Raw genomic sequence first — 14,022 nt, forward strand, 5'->3', positions numbered from 1 at the left:
GCAATGAGTCAGCAGCTGCCTTGGATGTGGCGCAAATCTCCACCTTTTCCGAGGTGGCAATTGGCTGGGTGCACCGCCGCAAGATACGTCTCCCCTCCATTGTCCAGACATTTTTTTGGGAATCGCTTTTGTTATGACGCAGCTTCCCTCACGCATTTGCCCGACAGTCGAGTCCAGTCCTGTGCACTGGGTCGTCACTAAAGGCGCCGGTGAAGATCTAGGTATCATTCTCCATTCTAAACCACAGCTTTACAAAAACATCCCTTTGCGATCTACTTAGTTTTATAGCGCCTTGTCTGTTTTCCCCGCCAAACAACCAACACCCCGCATCGTGAACTTTCTTCGAATCGTTGGCAGCCATGTTTGCCCTCAAAGGCAGTAAGTAACCACTTGAAACCCCCGCGACTACCCCACAAAGCAAGATAGCCCAGTGCGCGACGGCCGCTGATGTTGCCCATTATGTCGCTATCACCTGCTAACTACATCAACGCAGTCTCCCGCCTGATCTTTGGCTCCAACAACCAGGAGTCCATGATCGAGCTGCCCCAAGGCCAACTCTACCTTGTTCGACCATTCTCACCCAAGGGATATTCTGAGCTTCTCTTCAAGGACGCTTCCGCTCGCATTCGCCGTACCGCGCAAGAATTCCAATACCAGCTTGTCGTCCAGCGAGTTTACGAAGAGGGCGAGGCTGAGCTGCTTGCCGAGGAGGAAGGAGACGACCTCGAGGCCGATGCCGACATTCTAGTTGCCGAGCGCGACGAAAAGACATTCCTCCTCGACGAGGCGCTTCATTTCCGCGTCGAGAACCGAGAGGGTAGCGAGAGGGTACTCTGCTGGAGAGACTTGAGTGGCGACGCCGGGGACGTTTTCGAGTTTGTTTGCGACGGTGGCATCTTGCCCGCCCAAGTGAAGCAGTTCGAGCTTATCGCGAAGCAGTGCCAGTACGAGCGCAAGTACCGCAAGCCTCACGCCACAGCTTCTAAAGAGGATTTCCTCCAGTTCGAGTTCGACGAGCAGCCGATCCCGCCAGCCAGCCCAATTCACAGCCCTGTCCTCACCAGGTCCATCGAGTCCTCCGAGATGTTTTCCCCCAAGGCTAAAGGGAAGAAAGACGTGGTCTCCGACTTGGAAGTAACGCCGACGAAGAAATCTCCTCCCACGCCGACCAAGACACCGACCACCAAGGGTAAGGAGCGGAATATGGGTACTCCCTCGGCCGTTGCTCATCCAGAGGCTCGCGAGATGTTGGCTGCTGAGGTTGCCGAGCTCCACTTCTTTGAGTTTCAATCGGGCGCATTCGTCCTGAAGGATGAGTCTGTCACTGCAACTGTCACGGAGATCGGCAACTGGAAGTACTGGTTGCAGGTCGGCAGCGCCGACCGTGACTGGATAGGCGTCCCCGTCACGGAAGACCTCAATCCCGTCTTCAACTTTGAGTTCCTTTCTTTCATCTTCAATCAATTTCACGAGGATGGGTCAGCTTATTCATGGCTTCTTCGATTCAAGGATCAGGCGACTCTAGAGCGCTTCCAGGAGGGTTTGATGCAGGCTCTTTGGGAGCAGCTGAATCAAATCAAGTGGTCCAAGATCAAGGACAATGAGCGTGACTACGTCACCGACGCTTTCAACGATTTGACCATGGAGGATGCCGATCAAGAAGAGGAGGAGCATTATGAGGATGCAGAGGAGGGAAGCGAAGATGAGGACGATGACAGACCACGGAGCGAACATTACGATAGTGACGAAGACGAAGACGATGTAGACTACAAGCCCAAGGATGGTGAGACCAACAAGCAGATCGCTGTCGGGTACAAGCATGACCGGTCGTTTGTCGTCCGCGGTTCCAAGATCGGCGTCTTCAAGCACACCCCCAACAACAACCTCGAGTTCAGCACCAACATCTCCAAGGTTGAGACGGCAGATGGAAAGCTGTTCTCACCCAAGAAGGTCATGCTTCACAATGAAGACCGCAACCTTATCTTGCAGAAGGATGATGACCCGAACAAGCTGTATCGCATGGATCTCGAGTATGGCAAGGTAGTTGACGAGTGGAACGTCCATGAGGATATTCCTGTGGTCACCTTCGCGCCCGAGAACAAGTTTGCGCAGATGACCCACGAGCCCACGTTCCTTGGTATCAGCAAAAACGCGCTGTACCGCATCGATCCCCGTCTGTCTGGCACCAAGCTGGTTGACGCTCAGCTCAAGCAGTACGCCAGCAAGAACGACTTCTCTGCCATTTCTACCACCGAGAAGGGTCATATCGCCGTGGCTTCCAACAAGGGTGACATTCGTCTCTTTGACCGTCTCGGCATTAATGCCAAGACACACATTCCTGCCCTTGGTGAACCCATCATCGGTCTCGACGTGTCTGCCGATGGTCGCTGGGTCCTCGGTACCTGCCGTACTTACCTGCTGCTGATCGATGCCCAGCAAAAGTCTGGCAAGAACGAAGGCAAGCTTGGCTTTGAGAAGTCCTTCGCTGCCGATCAGAAGCCCCAGCCTCGCCGCCTTGCTCTGAGCCCCGAGCACGTTGCGCAGTTTCACCACGAGACAGGCAAGGGTGTCAGCTTCACTCCTGCCAAGTTCAACACCGGAGAGGGTGTCGAGGAGAGCAGCATCATTACCGCCACGGGTCCGTACATCATCGAGTGGAACCTTAAGAAGGTTCTGACCGGCAAGAAGACGCCCTACCTCATCAAGCGGTACTCGGACGACGTCAAGGCCGACGACTTCAAGTTTGGCACCGACAAGAACGTCATTGTCGCGCTTCCCCACGAGGTTAACATGGTTAGCCACACCCGTCTCAAGCGGCCTACTCGTGAGAGCATTGCTGGCGACTTTGGGCGTCGTGGGTCTCGGTTTGGCACACCTGCAAAGAGTCCTTCCAAGTTGAGTAGGAGTGCGATTGTGGAGGAGGCTTTTTAGTTTGCTGGGGTATGCAGTGTTGGGTGACTGGGATGGATTGTCGTTTGCTTTTCTTTACGTGCTGAACACTGGGAGTACCGGTTTCGTGTGTTGTTTTTGACGCCTTGTTGCGTCGTCATGTATGCAGGATGATGGGATAACCGTGTGCGTTTGTTGTTTTGTTTTGCTTAGCATCGGGAGTTGAGGTAGCTTTCTTGATGAGTAACGTCTTGGTGTTGAGGGAAGGGGCTTGCTTGGCTGGGTAGGTAGGTAGGATTGCTGGATGACGGTTAGGGCATCTTGGTCAATATGACCTCAATTGATTACGTAACACGGCTCGTGAGTTTGAGGAGATCTCGGTATGTTTGTGATTATCGTGTTCTTCACTGAGCACTGTTTCTGAGCCCAACTACCTCTTCCCCACAGTTCGTGGTTAAGATTCACAGTCGCAATTGAAGGTTCAAGCAAGTGCAATAAGATGAAATTCGTAATTTATAACCTAACTAAAAAGCAATCTGGTATCATTTCACTCCTCATCCCAATCCCATCCCTTTACAAACCCCTCCTCTCCGTCTCCTGATACGTCATCCCACCCTTGCTATCAACCCTCGGGTCTAGCTTATTCAGCAAGTCCGACTTGTGCGGGCCAGCGGTGTTTGGAGCCGGGCCCGGCAAGTGGCTATTGCCTACACCCCCCATTCCACGATGACGACCACCATCCCGATCAGAATCCACCCTCGGATCCATCATGTTTCCCGCCCTTGTCCCATGAGGCCCGTAGCTGCCCTCCGGAATGGGATTCCCGACGGCGCCGTAGCCATGTTTAGCGGGCATGCTCCTCTGCCTGTCCATGTCGGAGTCAACCCTGGGGTCGAGAGTGTTCGCCATGCGGGAGGAGTGAGGGCCGTAGGTGCCTTCGGGGATGTTGTTTGGGTGGGAGGAGAGGGGTCCGGGTCCGGTGGCGCCGTGCATGGTCGGAGGAGCGCCAGCAGGGCCGCCGCTGAAGTGCTGGTTGCGGGAGGAATCCATGTCAGAATCGACGCGGGGGTCGAGGGCGTTGGCTAGTCTGGATTTGTGAGGGCCATAGGTGCCGGAGGGGATGTTGTTGTTGTGTTGGGATGGGGGAGGGGGGAGGGGTTGGTTATCCCTGGTTGAGTCGACTGCTGGGTCGATCTTGTTGAGGAAGTCGTGCTTGTGGTGGCCGGCTGTTGTGGGGGCTGGGCCGGAGGCCGCGGACTGCCCGTAGGTGGGGGGCATTTGAGTTGCTGGGAGGTTGGGGTTGATGGAGGAGTTGTTGTCACGGCGGAGGCCGCGTTCGTTTGGAGAGTTGTACATGATGGGTTGTGGTGGTGGTGGTTTGCTGCTGCGCGGTTGTGTTTGTTGTATGGTTGAGTTGGACGTCAAGAGTAGATCTTGGATTATGGTCCGCTGTGGACAGAAGGGGGTATATATCCCCATCTGTTCTTAAACTCATGGTCTTTCACATTGAGATATCTTCCTCCCCAATTGTGATCTCATACAACGTCATACTTGGTAAGGGTGAGCGATGTGGCGTCAGGGTCTGAAAGGCAGGCACGGCATCAGCAAACGATCTCCTTCCGGAACAGCACACGCAAATGTTGGAATTGCATGGCTGGAAAGTTGATTTGATCAATGGATATTCGGGCCGCGTATTTGTTGGTCATTCACACGTTTCCTCGGGTGTACCCGTGACGGGGGTGATATGACGTCGCTTGGTCTTGGACCCTGAATCCGTCAAAAAGTCGCCACTCTTAGTGACCGTTGACATCAGGCACTGGGCCCTGTAATTGTGTGTGGCTTGAGTTCGAGATTGAGCATAGATTTGATATTGTTGTGGCTATTTCGTTGTAAGATTTCGATGGCGAAGGAGAAGGGAGCTCGCAGCAAAGCCGTGGTGATGGTTTCTCACAGCAGGTTGTGAGACTTTTAGCACGGCCATTCTCCTCACTGATTTCATGAACTTGCAATGAGTGAAATAGGCTAACTGTAAAAAGATCACTGCTTGTCATATGTGCTACGGTATTGTAGAAAATATGAGGAGAGTCATAAACATCATAACCGCTTCATTATTGTACTCCTTTCAAACCCGACCCAACCCATGATGCCTCGCAAATTACATATCCCTTCGAGGTCCATTCACCAACCGGTTCACCGCCATACCAGCTAGTGCACTCCCTACAGTGCCCATCTTGGTACTGCCATTTTCCTCCTTTCTCTTCTCTGCCGCGGCCCCAATAGCAGCAGCACTAAGAGCTGCTGTCGCAACTCTAGCGCCTTTCGCACCTGTCCAAGACCCAGGCTGGTTCCTCACGCGAAAAGCCTCGATTGCCGCTGCATCAACAGCTGATTTGAGGCCCTTGTCCATTCGAGCCCTGCTGCGACTCCTTGTTGCCGGATCAGCGTAGGAACTTCTATGGCTGCTCCGGTGACGGGAACGTCTGGAGGGCGATGAGCTGTGTGCACGACGAGAAGAAGTGGTGTAGTGATCATCACCACGGTACGACCGACGGCTGTGATCTCTATGATGGCTGTGGGATCCGGAGTGGTAATGGGAAGAATGTCGGTGACGATGACCTCGGTCGAAGTCGTCGTAGTCTCTGTCGTACCCTCGGGAGTGGTGTCTGGACCCAGAATAAGATCGATGCTTGTCGTCCAGGCCAAGCCCTGCCATGGCATCTTCAACCTTGCCTAATGCTTGTCGGCCGAGAGATCGATGCCGTCTTGGCCGGGACTCGTAGTCGTCGTAGTACGCATTGTCGTAGTCGTAGTCGTAGTCGCGATGGTTGCGGCGTCGGCCGCGGTGATGGTCTGACATCTTGTGGCTTACTGCAAGACTCCTAGCGATATATCGAGTCTCAAAGTGAGTGTTGGATTTGTCTCTCAAACGACCAATTCATGAAAAAGTCAGTGAGGAGTCAACGGGTATTCAATCTCATCGGAGTCTGCCGCCAAGATTCTCCATTATCTTGATTTCGATGCTGGTACTGATATCACCTTGTGGCGTATCTCGTGTCTGTGGGGTTGCGTCACAAGCATCTTCTACTAACCAACTAAAATACAGGTGACAGTTGATCTCCATCTTCACCGTGAAGCTTGGTGGTTTCGGTGCCGAAATACCGATGGTGGTGTGGAAGTGTGACAGAGGTGTCGGATTAGTCATGGTCATTTGGGGGTATCACTGACAGGTATAATAAGAAGTCCATCTCAGCTCATTGCCCCCGTCGCATTTGGCCTTGGAGCTTCCAAGTTCTGCGCTGTTCATCTTGGCATGTCAGGTCTGCTCAGGAAGGTGTGCCGTTGTGGACTGGCGGTGGTTGTTTGATTTTTGCGTCTAGCGCATCATCATCATTCACTTCCTCTCGGCCGTGGTAAGTTTCTGTCTCCCCCCTAAGTCGTAAATGACACATTTGGATGGCCAGGCATTCTCATCACGAGTACGAGACTGAAGCTAGATATTCAACGTGAGTGATCCTTCTGCAAATATTGATGATTGACTCGGTGTGCCTGGTGAGTCAAGTCGGCTTATGACGTCATTTCTCCCACCATCGGATCAAAATTCCAACTCCGAAGGAAGTTGCATTTTCTCAACCAACCACACCGAATGGAAGCTCGCACTCGAATCAATGACCACGCGAAGAATTCCCATGTCCAGACAAATTTCACCATCAAGAACGTCAGGATCGCCCGGTCCCACCCCACACGTTCTGCTCAGATCAAGGTAGCATTGGGAACAATATTTTTGCAATAATGGCAGATCAAACCGGCAGGGAATGGGGTGATGCTTCTATGACGAGAAGAGTCTCACTTGAGGGGTTTCTTGGCGGCAGATTCAGCCAAGATATATTTGATTCTACCCCTTCACATTAACATCTCTTATGATATCAACCTGTGGGCTCTCACAGCTTTCTTAGAAGCTCACACCACCACCAATCCCCGCCGGCTACCATCAACGGGTACGCGATCTGCAAGATCACCCCTTATTCGCCACCCTCAATCCTCCAGACAACCAAATTCGGGAGCCTAACAATGGCACCAACACTCCAACCCCGCCAAGTCGTAGTTACCGACAGTAGCGGAAGCAGCGGCGGAGGCCTCGACACCGGCGCCATAGTCGGCATTGTCATCGGCACCATCGCGGGCATCCTCCTGCTCTGGTGGATCATCCGCTCCTGCACAAAGCCCAACCGCCGCCCTGACCCCGACAGACAAGGCTGGTACGACGACACTCCCCCTCGCCGGTCTAGGTCCAGGTCTACACACTCTCATCGACACCACCATCACCACGGACGCCATCACAGCAGAAGCCACAGCAGAAGAAGGTCCACTTCTCGTCCTGTTATACTGGAGAAGCCCGCGAGGGGTTACGCTATCCCAGTCGCTCCGCAGCAGGCGTATGTCTACCCCAGTGCGGGCCGGTCGAGGAGCAGGAGTCAGGGGAGATATCATGCTTCTGGGTATTAAAGGAATACGACGATTGGGTATAATGGGGGAGCATGATGATGGGAATTATGGCGGCATGGGAAACAAAACAATGAATGAATGAGCTTTTCACCGTACATGTACAAATATACCCTTCAGCCTACATACAATTTTAAATCTTTCGCGACCTTTGTCCAGTTCAAAATGCATCTCTCCACAGCAGCTCATCCACGCCTCCTCCCACCCCTCTCCGGCTCTTGCTCAGAAAGACGTCTTGCAGGGGTAGGGGCCCGTGTCTGCTTCTGCATCCTAGGTGATAGCTCATACTCCTCATACAACCCCAGCGAAGAAGGCCGTTGTCTTTCCGGCGGACTCGACCCCTCACGAGATGACTCTCTCCTCGACGGCGGCCGCTGATAAGAATGCTCCGTCTCCCCATACCCCCTCGAACCGGTGGAATGCCTCTGCCGATGATACTCCTCCTGCTGCGACCTCTTCGCCGCCTTCGCAGCAAGATACTCCTCCAAATCCGCCCCCGACACAATCTTGCACCCCGCCATGGTAAAAACCTTTCGAATCCACCCCTTGATCATCTCATCCTCCACCTCGGCCAAGTCCTCCTTCTTGATATACTTCCGGTTAAACTGCCTGTTCCCCGGCGTCTTTCCTGTTAAAAACGACCAAAGGGTGATAGCAAGAGAATAGTAATCATCAAACACCGTCGGCGCAGGCAACGGCAGCCCCTGCTCAAGACATTGCATCCTCTTTGGCGTCAAATACGAATTCGTCACATGAAGTGAGTTCCAACGGTCCTTGTTTTCTTCAATGAACCTCGCACCGGCAAAATCAACCATCTTCAGCCTCTTCGCCGGCTGCTGCTGCTGGCCGGGAGAGAAAGAAGTAGGCCTGCAGTTACCCCAGATGAACTTTGACTCTTTGATATTCCCGTGGACGATGCCTCTTTTGTGTAGGTTTTCCACAACGAGAAACATCTCGACGACACACTTGTGCCGTTTGTGGATGGGAATCCTCCGAGCACGGAAGGGCTCACCACCCTCCATGATTACGGCCTTGGTGCCGGTTGAGGGCCGGGAGCCTTTCCAGACTACCCTGCTCAGCGGCCGCATGGTGAGGCTGCCGGCTGCTTCCATCAGCTCAACCTCCCGCGAGGTCATGTTGGACTTGTAGACGAGGTCGTCTGAGAACCGGTAGAGCATGCCCGTGTTGCCTATCATGGAGGCAATCCACCTTTCTGGGGGGAAGTCGAGGATGGGGTCGTCATCGTCGATTATGAGCGGGAGTGCGACGGTGGGAGGGCTGGGCTCGGGGACCCGGGGGATCTCCTCGGAGCGGCGGTACTTGGATCGGTCACGGTGTTTGTGTCTTTGCTCGTTGGTGCCGGTGCGTTCAAAGTGTCCAAACGAGGCGCGGTGCTGTCTCTTTGATTGGACGTGGAGACGGGCTTCGGATTCGAGGATTTCGTGAATGTGTTCTGCCGAAATTCTGGCCATTGTGTTCTTCGACTTTCAAGTTGAGGATAGGGGAAGGGGGGGGGGGGATATGCAGGTAGGCGCCGTGTGCTAAGCGCGTGGCTGTTGGAAAGGAAGGAGGAGGATCTGCCTGCTGGGCCATCACGGAGGTGATGGTGGTGGACAAAGGTGAAGGTGAAGGTTTCGGGGACTCCACGATGAGCGGGCTTGCGCAGCTTTCTCGCATTCCGGTGGAGGTGTTGGACGGGACTCCGGTGCTTTGTTTGCATCGACAACGTCTTGCGTGGCGGTTTGATTCCATGGGAACAGCAAAAGTCAAACTCTATCTGAACGAATTCCAAAGCAAACAACCACGCTAGCGAGAAAGCCTTGAGTGACAGAAGCCCGGCGCCATGAACGTCACTTCGTTGGTACGTTACCACTCGTAGCAGAAGCTCGCCCTGACTATCTCTTCCCGTCTCAGTACACTGCGCCATCCAGGCGGTTCTTCCAGAAAGATTCCGTTCTTCTTCGGCTCGAGTTGCTCTGAGACGGCGGCTATTGTTCATTTACACCGAGCCTTCTCCAATATTCCTTGCGCCTAGCTCGCCTATCTGCATTGTACTACATGTCGTGCCGTGCGGCATGGTGATCTGGTGGTTGCCCGCCGGCGCCCGCATGTCAAGAACAGATTTGACTCGTGACGCATGCGCCAAAGGATGAAGTCGAGGATAGGACCCGGAGTTTCTATCTCTGAGGCTTTATGGCGCCGCTGACACAGCACCACCCACTTGAACCAAGGTAGTGGACCGTGACGGACGGAGGATTGTGGGATAACTTGAGTTCATCTCATCGTCACAATCGTGATCACAACGGAGAACGTGATGAGTGTGATTCCGTTGGATGTAGCATCACCACATGGCGGTCAGTCAACTACCGACGTCCAAATTCCTATATTTACCAGATAATTCCAGTTTCTGGGATCGCTCAGGATCGTTTTCTCCTATCACCACCTCCATCAGCTCGAAATCCACAAGTCGGGCAGATATTTCCCCACAGAGATGGCGGACTCGTTCTCTTTTGGTGCCGTCACGCATGGCAGATGGGCGACTATTAGCGCCTCACAGCATGGCCCCCGGTGATGTCGCGCTCCTTCCAGCCTCTTGGTTGCATCCGCCAAGACGACCTCGACCGACGTCTGGGGCAAGCTGCCGGACCAACCACCAAGTCACAAATTCGGACCAATCACAAGATGTTCATCGTGACGGACATGCCAAGGGCGGCAAGCACACCTATTTTTACACCTGTGGACATCTGGGCATCGGACGGTGCTGGACCCCAGATAATAACTCCCATTTCACCCCCAGCAGTTCCGTCGGTGAGATGCGATTCGCAAAGGATGGCTCCGTGATGATAATTTCTCGCATGATAGCAAGAGTCTTGTCAGCTTGGCATCACGGAAGCTTCTGCACTTTCTGCACATCTGCACTCCACCGCCTCCACACTTTTCCATGCCACCGCCATGCTGAGGGAGTTGAGGGATTGAGACCTCGATCTGGCTCAGGCCCGAGCGTCCTGTATAAGGTGTGATTGAGCCCATGCATGGAAGGACAAGGTTCCTGTTGATCCAATTCCAACCTCAACATCGGTTGATCTTGAGCGTGTCTTCTCTTTTGTTGTCCGGCTTCGTTGCCACAAGCTTCTCGTCAAGATGTGTACCTACGACTACACGCCATACACCGGCTGCAAGCAAGGTGAGCAGCATTTCTACATCCAGTGGATGAAGTGCAGCAAGGCCATCGAGACGGGTGGCAAGTACTGCCCACCGGAGTTGTCTGTCGAGGTCGACGCTATCCGCAAGCTGTCCGGCAACGTTCTCTCATGTCCTGTCCACGGCCCCATCGCCATTGAACAACACGAGTTTGACTTTGTCGTCGCCAAGGTCCCAGTCGAGCAACCCCATGACCAGCCCGCTCGCCGGGGAAGGTCTCGCACAGCTTCACGACGAGGGACAAGTGTGAGCCGGTCCAACAGAACACCCAAGACCGACACATTCGGAAGGGACTTTGAGGAGCTTCCAGAGAAGAAAAGACGGGAGTCAAGGGCTGTTTCACCAACGGAATCTGTCAACTCGGAGTCTTCTGGTACCATTCCAGCTCGACCCAGGACATCGGATGGACTCAAGAAGGCGGATAGGAGTGGAAGTCAGGATAGGCGGAGGAGCTCCGTGGCTCACTCACACCGGCGTGTAAGCTCAGCAGACCTCAACTTGATGCCTCGTCGTGCGTCCACCCTGCGCCAAAGCAAGGGTGACAGGCAGTTGCCACCACCGGCTGAGATTCCCGAGCATGCGGAAGCACAGGAGGAGGAAGCACGTGGTCGTCAGCCACGACCCAAGACCACGGTACATATTCCTTCTGGGACTGGCATGATCGGCTTGCCCTCCAGTCCAGACATGAACAAGAGATCCCCGGTGAGCCGTGCCAAGAGTGAAGGCAGGCCAACGCCGCCTGATACACTCACGGCAAGAATTGACACAGCATTATCACCCAACACAGCGCTGGGCTCAAGCGACAGTTCCCCTGAGCATCCATCCGAACCTCTTCCATTTGGCCCCAGGCGATCCAGCGTCAGGAGGACCACCACCCGCAGCATCCGCAAATCCACAGACGAAGGCCCTATGGGTCGCATCGACGAGCACGTTGCCTCAGGAGAGGACGAAGACCAGCTCCAAGCCAGCGGCCTTCACATCACGACCTCAAACATCACCCGCTCAGGAACAAACCGCACCACCCGATCATCCAGGGTCGGCATCTCCCCCGAATCCGAATCTGACTTCCGATTCCCACCACCTCCCAGCCGCAGCAATAACTCCTCCCCCATCTCCCGCCGCGGCAGCGAGACCCGCCCTCCCATGCCCGCCAGCCCCCTCTCCCCTGTCTTTCCCCGCTACAACAGCTACACCAGTAACGACGACGCCTCCTCCCTCCGAAGCAACCAAAGCAAAACCTCCCGCCGCTTCGAAGACCAAGTCGCCGAAGGCAGAAAATGGGCCGCCGCAAGAGAGCAACACATGTCCATCCTGGCCAACCACTCCGAGCCTAACCTCCCGCTCGCTGGTGTCCAAAGCAGAAGGGAATCAGCCGACAGCGGGTACCGCAGCGGCCACCAGGGACAGCTGCCCATCCCACCTAATTCCCCTCCACCAAGGCAGACAACCCCCAACCCCATCCAGCAAGAACCAAAGAGACGGACGTTGCAAAAACAGAACGGCCAAGCGCCCTATCAGACTGATCTTGGGTTGCCGTCGCCCAACACGTTGTCTCAGCGGAGACCGGCGCCGTTGCAGTTGGGAAATGTGCCGCCCTGTGCGCTGCCTGTGTCGCTTTACTCGCCTTCGCCTCTTGGTCAGAGTGGTGGGACTTCGAGCGGGGAGGTTAGCCCGGGGAATGTGAAGGGGAAGGTGCCGCTTTTGCAGAGGATGGGGTTGAAGAAGAAGATTAGTGGGTTGTGGGAGAAGGGGGGGAGTCAGAGGGCTGTCGAAGCTTGATCGGGTCTGTTCATTCATTGGAGAAGTGAACTTTTATTTTGTTCATTTCTTTCATTTTTGCATATACTTGCTGTATCATTACTGGGGTGTTATTACATTGTAGCATTAGCATTGGGGGGGTCAGTTGATGAAGAATATTGGGAAGAACAGATACCCTGCCTAGATACCTTTGCTTAAGGAGCAGCTTGTTAGATTGACTTGAAGTAATTCAGATTGTATCATGAGTTTTATGCAAAGAATGTCGTTGCAGCATGTTGAGATCATCAGAGCAGCGTTGCACAGAAGCGGGCAGTGCCCCTGTAAGGGAGTCAGTCCATGAGCATTGGGCTGCCCTGGTTTACTTACAGTCATCCTGGCATATTACATCTGAGTGGATGGAGGAAGATGTGCGGGCTCAGAAGCAAAGAAAAGGAAAAAATGTTGGAACATCATCTTCCTGACAGTTTTGACGTAGGTGTTGGAGGTAGTGCAGAAAGGCAAAAGATATGGGCGACCCCGGAATCGAACCGGGGTTTCTTCGGATCGTATGTGATGTTCTGAGAACAACCACAACGAAGCGTCCTGACCACTAGACTAGTCACCCGGTGAGGTATTATTGGATGGGGAAAAGGTGTGAATTCTCAGTACATGACAATAACCACAAACTGCCTCTCCATTCGCTTCAAGGGCTGTTTTTCTTCACCTTCACAAAGCACAAGATTACCCGTTAATATTCGAGATAGCTCTTTCCCACGCTAACAGGTCTCCCGTTTACCGAACTAGTCAGTCGCAAATCCTTGCTGAAGCGCTGACGACGTCGATTAGACGGCAGCGCCTGTTGCCTTGGCTGCACCTCGGCCGCAATGTTGCTTTTAGAAGCAAAGAAAAGAGTGAGCCTACTCATCATCTTCTACAAAAACATTTGTTTGGCACCCTACGTTTGTATGTCACCCAGTCGACATCATGGAGTTGCGTGATGACTATGAGACGCTTGCCTACATCGTCAAAACCAACAAAGCGCTGACGCCGTTGAGCCGGGAGACTCAACGCTTTCTGGTCATGAGCTTCCCCCCACTGCAACAAAAAGTAATTCTGCGTCTTCGAGCGGAGATGATGGCCACGGTTACAGAGGTGCGCGAGCAAAATCGATCTCAGAGCCGAGGGACGATTCGACAACGGCGTACCATCTTACATGGCGGCGAGACTTTGAATTCAAGAATGGAGTCACTTCTCAGTCGATAAGGGAGCTAATCTTTCATTTATTCTTTTATATTGACGAGTACTTCTTGACTCTAATCGATTTGCCCTCGATAGCTGATGCCATTCGTAACTGTGAAACCTTATCCCATGAGACGATATCAATGATCGACCCATTGATGCAATCTCGCTTTCAAAAGATTGTCGATAGGGTTCTTGAATCCCTTGGATCGAGAGACCGTCGATTCATGCAATAAATGAGGTCGATAGTTGATACGGAATGGCGCGAAAGGATTGTTCTCCCTGACAGTCACAGGCCTGTACCAAACCTAAGTGAATTGGAAGAACTGAAATCCGGGCCGTTTCGCGCCAGCTTTCGAGAATTGAACAGAAAAGTGCGGTTTGAGAGGCAGAACAAGGAGGCATTTACAGAGCGATTTTGGATGGGTGTTTCGGGGGCGTCTTGAAACCGGACAG

At 53.6% G+C, this 14,022-nt stretch overlaps 7 protein-coding genes and 1 non-coding gene across 8 annotated transcripts; 4 read left to right on the forward strand and 4 right to left on the reverse strand.

Annotated features, from left to right (window-relative positions):
• The first annotated feature begins 111 nt into the window (after window positions 1–111).
• vid27 (Vacuolar import and degradation protein 27) lies at window positions 112–3,261 on the forward strand. The gene is made up of 2 exons (XM_062890512.1): window positions 112–378; window positions 494–3,261. Exons 1-2 carry the CDS (start codon window positions 360–362, stop codon window positions 2,929–2,931), a joined length of 2,457 nt encoding a protein of 818 aa, XP_062741686.1. The 5' UTR covers window positions 112–359; the 3' UTR covers window positions 2,932–3,261.
• Window positions 3,262–3,462: 201 nt separating this feature from the next.
• QC762_500820 (uncharacterized protein) lies at window positions 3,463–4,368 on the reverse strand (the record flags this gene model as incomplete). Its single annotated transcript, XM_062890511.1, has 1 exon — window positions 3,463–4,368. The coding sequence occupies one exon, from the start codon at window positions 4,366–4,368 to the stop codon at window positions 3,463–3,465; it is 906 nt and encodes a 301-aa protein (XP_062741687.1).
• A 676-nt stretch (window positions 4,369–5,044) lies between these two features.
• Window positions 5,045–5,746, reverse strand: QC762_500810 (uncharacterized protein; the record flags this gene model as incomplete). The annotated part of the gene is made up of 1 exon (XM_062890510.1): window positions 5,045–5,746. The coding sequence occupies one exon, from the start codon at window positions 5,744–5,746 to the stop codon at window positions 5,045–5,047; it is 702 nt and encodes a 233-aa protein (XP_062741688.1).
• Window positions 5,747–6,951: 1,205 nt separating this feature from the next.
• Window positions 6,952–7,377, reverse strand: QC762_0076000 (uncharacterized protein; the record flags this gene model as incomplete). The annotated part of the gene is made up of 1 exon (XM_062883810.1): window positions 6,952–7,377. The coding sequence occupies one exon, from the start codon at window positions 7,375–7,377 to the stop codon at window positions 6,952–6,954; it is 426 nt and encodes a 141-aa protein (XP_062741689.1).
• Window positions 6,958–7,392, forward strand: QC762_0076010 (uncharacterized protein; the record flags this gene model as incomplete). Its single annotated transcript, XM_062883811.1, has 1 exon — window positions 6,958–7,392. The coding sequence occupies one exon, from the start codon at window positions 6,958–6,960 to the stop codon at window positions 7,390–7,392; it is 435 nt and encodes a 144-aa protein (XP_062741690.1).
• A 182-nt stretch (window positions 7,393–7,574) lies between these two features.
• QC762_500800 (uncharacterized protein) lies at window positions 7,575–8,861 on the reverse strand (the record flags this gene model as incomplete). The annotated part of the gene is made up of 1 exon (XM_062890509.1): window positions 7,575–8,861. The coding sequence occupies one exon, from the start codon at window positions 8,859–8,861 to the stop codon at window positions 7,575–7,577; it is 1,287 nt and encodes a 428-aa protein (XP_062741691.1).
• Window positions 8,862–10,530: 1,669 nt separating this feature from the next.
• Window positions 10,531–12,369, forward strand: QC762_500790 (uncharacterized protein; the record flags this gene model as incomplete). Its single annotated transcript, XM_062890508.1, has 1 exon — window positions 10,531–12,369. One exon carries the CDS (start codon window positions 10,531–10,533, stop codon window positions 12,367–12,369), a length of 1,839 nt encoding a protein of 612 aa, XP_062741692.1.
• Window positions 12,370–12,855: 486 nt separating this feature from the next.
• On the forward strand, window positions 12,856–12,952 carry QC762_0076040. The gene has a single exon. It is a non-coding gene; the product is annotated as a tRNA-His (tRNA).
• The last annotated feature ends 1,070 nt before the right edge of the window (window positions 12,953–14,022 follow it).

This window comes from Podospora pseudocomata, chromosome 5 (genome assembly GCF_035222375.1).
Source record: "Podospora pseudocomata strain CBS 415.72m chromosome 5, whole genome shotgun sequence".
Classification (NCBI taxonomy): domain Eukaryota; kingdom Fungi; phylum Ascomycota; class Sordariomycetes; order Sordariales; family Podosporaceae; genus Podospora; species Podospora pseudocomata.